A 6,159-nucleotide genomic window follows, 5' to 3' on the forward strand; every position below is an offset into this window, starting at 1 on the left:
ATACTGCGAAACCCGGCAGGATGACAGGTCACCAAAACTCTGTCCAATAAACAAGCTACTTGTGAGTCATGTGACTTTTGTTTACAAGCCCTGGTTCCCTTGTAATTGGGTAGTGTGAACCTAAACAAATCAAGTACAACAAAGCCAACTTTTCCACTATGGTTCGGACCAACGAAAACAAACTGTAGGTGTGTTTTTTGCTTCTGTTCTAGGGAGAAGTTAGTAATGAGACAGCGTTTCAGGCCAAAGGCTGAAGCAGTCAGATGGGCTAACAAACTCATTCCAAGCCAGGCACAGACAGACAAGTTTGTCAAGGCCACTATTAATCATCTCCTTCCCAATGTTCTGTAAATCTTCAGGAACATGTAATAGCTGTCTGCACAAAGGAAAACGCTGGTTGTACGTTCTAAAAGTCATTTCCAAGTGTTACTTCAGTGGACGCTGTATGATTCTTATTCCCTTACTCCCTGTATGTTCAGGCTTTTAGTATTTGACTTTTTTTGTTTCTTGAATTATCCGCTGATCTTCTGTCTGTCGTGTGTCTGGATGCAGGTGGCTTCCGGCTAAAATACGCAGCCTCTCACATTTCAGAAGCGCTCGACAACGCCGACTGAAGAAGAAAAGGAGGACGAGGATTTCTTCACCTCCGCTCTCCACAACGCAGGTCCACCGCTCTTCCCAGGTAGCGTCTCGGAGATCCGGCGATCTTTTAGATCGAGCATTTATCTAAAAGGAAGAGCGAGCTGCCAAGGGCTCAACGGATGAAGCCTGAGTACTTGTGCCTGAGAAAACCTTGTCACGGACCAATGAGAGCGAAGCAGCCTCACTCCCATTGAGACGATTCGCTCTCTCACACAGCGACTCCCGGTCCCTTCCCTTTCAGTTTGATTTTTAGTATTTTTGCACTGAAAGTTGGAAACGATTAACTTATTACTTCACGATTAGGAAGACAGGAACTTTTTGGGAAGCCGAGACTAGTCTCAACTCAAAAAGGTTCTTATTCCCTTTTATTCTTCTGTTTTCTACAACAGTATATTTATGCTTCTTCCCCATCATTGCTTTTCTTCTCCTAGGATTTTATCGTCCGACAAACTGTACGGCAGTTTGCGAAGATTAAAACGCAAATAAAAAAAAGTAATGTAAGCAAAACGCTGGGATTTTATGTTCCATATTCTTTCTTGTTTTTCGCTGCATTTTTGAATGTACGTCTTCGTTTTTGTTTTTTTTTTTGTTTTTTTCTTTAAGAATTGTTAAGGAATCTGACTGTATGGAAAAAATGTTTTGTTTTCATGCATTTTTGCCACTTGATATATAATGTGAAGTGCATAGTAAGTAAGAGGTTCTGAAAAGCATCATGTCTGTTTTGTCAGAAGGTAAATGCTGCTCTGTGTTATTTTATTTTTTCCAGTTTTAAAATTGTATTATTTGGTGATATGCACTATAGCAAAGCAGGAACACTAGAAGTGTCACAAGTGCACTAAAACAGTCCTCAGCCTAACCAACCCGAGGTAAGGATTCATTCAATTTCACCTCAACAGTTTCAAAATCTACATGAAATTGCAAATCTTTCAGCATTTTTACAATTTTAGTTTACATGTAGTATTTAAGTATTATTAGTGAAATGGCTTTTTATGGCAAACACTTTTAGGAGAGTGAGATTACTCAATTTCCTGAATTGAAAACCCAATGACCACTGATCCATGGCATCATTTACTCTCCATACTGGTTCTCCATAAGCAGTCAGTCCTTATTCATCGTTGATCCAGGATCTGACTGACAACATGCTCTTGACTGTTGTCTTTATCATCCTCTGAACTGAGATCAGCATCCTTCTCAGAAACATTTAAATAGGTGTGCTCTTTAAAGAAAAACTCCACTCTAAAACACTGAAGTTTTGTTAGAACCTTAAACAATGTACCTTGCATTTCTGGGTCCATTTAGTAGTTTGGTGTATTTTTCTTCTTCCCATAGATAATTGGACAAACGTAGATGACGTCACGTCACCTCCAGATATTTCCAGCAGCTACAATGGAGTTTGATAGCAGAAAATGTCAGTGATCTAAAACATCAGCAGTAAACGTCAGGTTTTGGTGTCAGTCCCTCAGCATCAGAAGAGCAAGGGCTTCTTTCTAGAGCCGCCATTTTGCACCAATAGACGTTCAACAATCATACAGGGAGAAATCCATCGTAAAAGAGGCAGAGACACCAACTTCTCCACCGACAGTAGCCTCAATAGACCAGAATGCAATGCAGCCTCAAGAACTGTTGCATTTTGAATAAGTGGTGTGGTCGTGATCATAGACACGCCCTAATGTTCACAAACTAGTTAGCTAGCTACCTATATTTATGTCCACACGCCCATCTTTGACTGACAGCAACAAGTTCAACCCCCTTCTCTGGGGGTTGTCGAAAGGCATTCTGGGAAATACAGGAAATCACTAACCTAAGTAGAAATAGATGAGGCAGGTTGAGGGAAAGTGGGTACACCAAAAAAAGTAAGCTGTAACACTTCATCACTAAACTCCTGCAATGAACTGAACATTACAAATTGATATCTAACCGTTAGAGGATTTGAGACGGGGTTTTCCTTTAATGTGTTTCTCGAATCTGAAGTGTCAGCTTTCACTAACTTAAGCCACCAAGTTTTGGTCGGAGTAATTCCCCAACTAGGAAGGAGCCTGTGTTTCAACAACGCAGGTGAGGGTCAGGGGTGTAAAGCAGTGTGGAGGTGCTGGCAGTAGTCTGGTCCAGTGTGTGTGTGTGTGGTGTTTGGCCACTGGATGGTGCAAGAGGGACACCTAGACACTGGACAAGACTCCTTGAGAAAATAGGTTTCTTTTCTGATACCTTTATAGAGGACATCGCTCTTTTCTCAGTCTCCTTTAGCAATCACTGAACTAGCCAATTAGATTCTTTAAAGGTGCTGTCATTTCCAAACATCAATATATTATTGTCAAATGAATAATGCTACCATGGTATAATTACCATAAACAAATGAGACCATGGTGAAGACGATTGGTCGCCTTTATCTCACACCAGTGGTATCGTTAGTGTTTCTCCAAATTAAGACTACATTTCCCATAAGCCCCAGTGCTTCCTCTGCCCCCACCCCCCTTCACCAGCATCTTTGTCTGTACTGAAGAGGATAAACATGTTGGAAATGATTCCCCCACTCCATCTTCTTGTTTGTGTGGCTACTCTAATTATACCGTTTCAAAATTAACGTGGCAATATTTTATTGATGGTAAAATGTTGTGTAGCACCCTTAATCTATGCTTGCATCATTTTGGCTAATTGCATAATTCCACACGTGTGCTGCAGTGATGTTTCTGTACGGGCAAAGCTCAGGCGGTTCTTCTGCCATTTCAGGGCTTCAGCAGTCCAGACATGGCAGAAGTCTTGCTGGAAGCTCCACTTGTTTTGGTTTTATCTCTGTCCTGATATTTTACATCCCAAATAAGAGCCATTATCGCTGAACTCCATGTCTGTGCATTGGCTGAATGCAATGAAAATCTATGCATATACACTTCTTTTACCTGTCAGTGGGTTTGAATGCTTTGAAGATGTCATGGTTGGAATATGATCCTTGACTGAGGAGGTTATGGGATGCTACTTGATGTAAAATGCATAAAGGATGTGTGTGTGTGTGTACACACACACATCAAAAACACACTCTGTTCACATGATGAGCTGTGTCAAGCTTCATGAACAGTCCCACTTTTAATACTATTTATCTCCCAGAAAGCTGTTTTCCTCAGCTGTCCAAGTGCTTGGTTGAAACGGGTTCGGTTTTGGATCTCATTCGAGACTTGAAGTTGATCTGAAGTTGGGATCCAGCACTGATCTGGATCCAGTGAAACCACATCTACATGTGGGCCACTTGACATATTGTATTGGATGAAGAGAGGAAGACAAGTGTACATAATGAGGATGAAACAACCAACCCAAATGTCATTTTGTTGACCTTTTAAATGGTTTGAAAGATGCTGTACTGTATATTTGCAGAGGGTCACTACGCTGCCACCCTCAGTTGTAATGTTTACTGTACTCTTTGATATCTATGTACTGGAAAGGGTCAAATATATTTCTAGAGCGGAATTTGGATTTTATGCAAATTGTTGATCTGTTTTCCTGGAACTAAAAGCAATAAATATGGAAAAAAAAAAGTTGGTTTCAATTCATTATTTAAATGCTGTTTATTATGGGGTTGGGTACCATATGCCGCTAGTCGCTTATTGTTTTTTAAATTAATATTTGAGTTAAAGGTAGTACCCACTGATCAGACATTTTTCATTTTGGCAATTTAGAAAATGGTTGCAGCTTGACAATGTGAGTGCTCGCATCTCTCTGCAACCACACTAGGATCAGAGCAGACAGAAACAAGGTCAAATCATGGAAATCTATTGGCGGTGGACTTTGGTGGACAATTCAAGTCTGGGACAAGGAGAGCGAGGAAAGGCTAATGAGTTGTTTTGAAACCACAGACTGGCGCATGTTCTTTGACTCATGTATGGACCCTCATGAGCTGACAGACTGCATCACTTCATATACACAGTTCTGTGAGGAATCTGTCATTAACACCAAGAAAATCAAAGCATTCCCTAATAACAAGCCCTGGCTATCAAAAGACTTGAGAATGTGCCTTAATGACAAAAAGGTAGCATTCCTCAAGGGGGACATGGAAGGTGTTAAAGACAAAAGGAAGGAGCTCAGGGCCAAGATACAGAGAGCTAAAAATGATTTGAAGAATAAGGTAGAGAGACAGTTTTGCTCAGGGAAACCCAGACAAACATGGGAGGGGCTCAACTCAATGATGGGTGGAGGGCCCAAAAGACAAGACAATGGTTTTATGGATCATCTCTCCTTTGTGAATGATCTTCACCAGTTTTATGGAAGATGTGATACCATTATTTTAAAGATAAAAGTAACGCCATCTGCGCCAATGTCCCCATGAAGCTCACAGTTCAGCTGACGGAGGAGGAGGTTGGCAGCTGCCTCTCAAGGATCAAGCCCCACAAAGCACCCGGACCTGATGGCCTGCGTGGATGTGCTTTGAAGGTGTGTTCCATCCAGCTAAGGAGGTTTTAACTAAACTATTCCAGATTTTACTGAACACTTGTACTGCGCCTAACACTTGGGGTTCGGTTTTGGTCTGAAGTTGGGATCCAGCACTGATCTGGATCCAGTGAAACCACATCTACATGTGGGCCACTTGACATATTGTATTGGATGAAGAGAGGAAGACAAGTGTACATAATGAGGATGAAACAACCAACCCAAATGTCATTTTGTTGACCTTTTAAATGGTTTGAAAGATGCTGTACTGTATATTTGCAGAGGGTCACTACGCTGCCACCCTCAGTTGTAATGTTTACTGTACTCTTTGATATCTATGTACTGGAAAGGGTCAAATATATTTCTAGAGCGGAATTTGGATTTTATGCAAATTGTTGATCTGTTTTCCTGGAACTAAAAGCAATAAATATGAAAAAAAGAAAATTTGCCTCGAGTCCGTTTCAATTAATTGTTTAAATGTTGCTTATTGTTTTTAGAATTTATATGTGAATTGTTAAAGGTAGTACCCACTGATCAGACATTTTTCATTTTTGGCAAGTTTGAAAATGGTTCAGAACACAAATATTTCTCCAACATCAGTATGATTGAAAGTGAATGAGTAGGTATCAATAAAATAAATGAACATCAGGACTGACTCATTCCTTCACTCATGAACTCGCATTACTGATGGCTGATGAGCTGATACTCGTTTGCCATAGTGCCATTTTCATTTCTTTTTACAGAATTGGCACACAACATATAGAAGGAAAAAAGCAGTGAAATGTAATAGTGAAAACGTATAGTGCACATTTCCAGTTCAGTAAATGTTGGACTTGATAATGTACACGTTTACTCACATATGACAAAAATGTATGCAATAAATATGCAGTTTTCACGTGGAAATGGAAATGTGTGGAGAAGATTTCCCACCATACCAACACCAGAATTTAAAGTGGGCAAATAGGGGGAATCTATGCAGTTAGTGTGGATGGGACACTCTTGTCTGTTGCAGCCCCACTTGGTGAATCAAGGATTTTTACATAAAAACCTTGTCAGCATCACAAAAAATTACTCCCAAATATCTGGCTTCACATTGACTGACAG

At 40.4% G+C, this 6,159-nt stretch overlaps 1 protein-coding gene across 1 annotated transcript in view; it reads left to right on the plus strand.

Moving 5' to 3' along the window:
* zcchc2 (zinc finger, CCHC domain containing 2) overlaps nt 1–4,146 on the plus strand; it is a 38,134-nt gene extending 33,988 nt beyond the window's left edge. Inside the window, exon 14 of the mRNA XM_071895345.2 lies at nt 553–4,146. Within this exon, the coding sequence (XP_071751446.1) occupies nt 553–614 (62 nt within the window). The 3' untranslated portion in view covers nt 615–4,146. The remainder of the gene's footprint in view (nt 1–552) is intronic.
* The last annotated feature ends 2,013 nt before the right edge of the window (nt 4,147–6,159 follow it).

Source organism: Centroberyx gerrardi, chromosome 22 (genome assembly GCF_048128805.1).
Source record: "Centroberyx gerrardi isolate f3 chromosome 22, fCenGer3.hap1.cur.20231027, whole genome shotgun sequence".
Classification (NCBI taxonomy): domain Eukaryota; kingdom Metazoa; phylum Chordata; class Actinopteri; order Beryciformes; family Berycidae; genus Centroberyx; species Centroberyx gerrardi.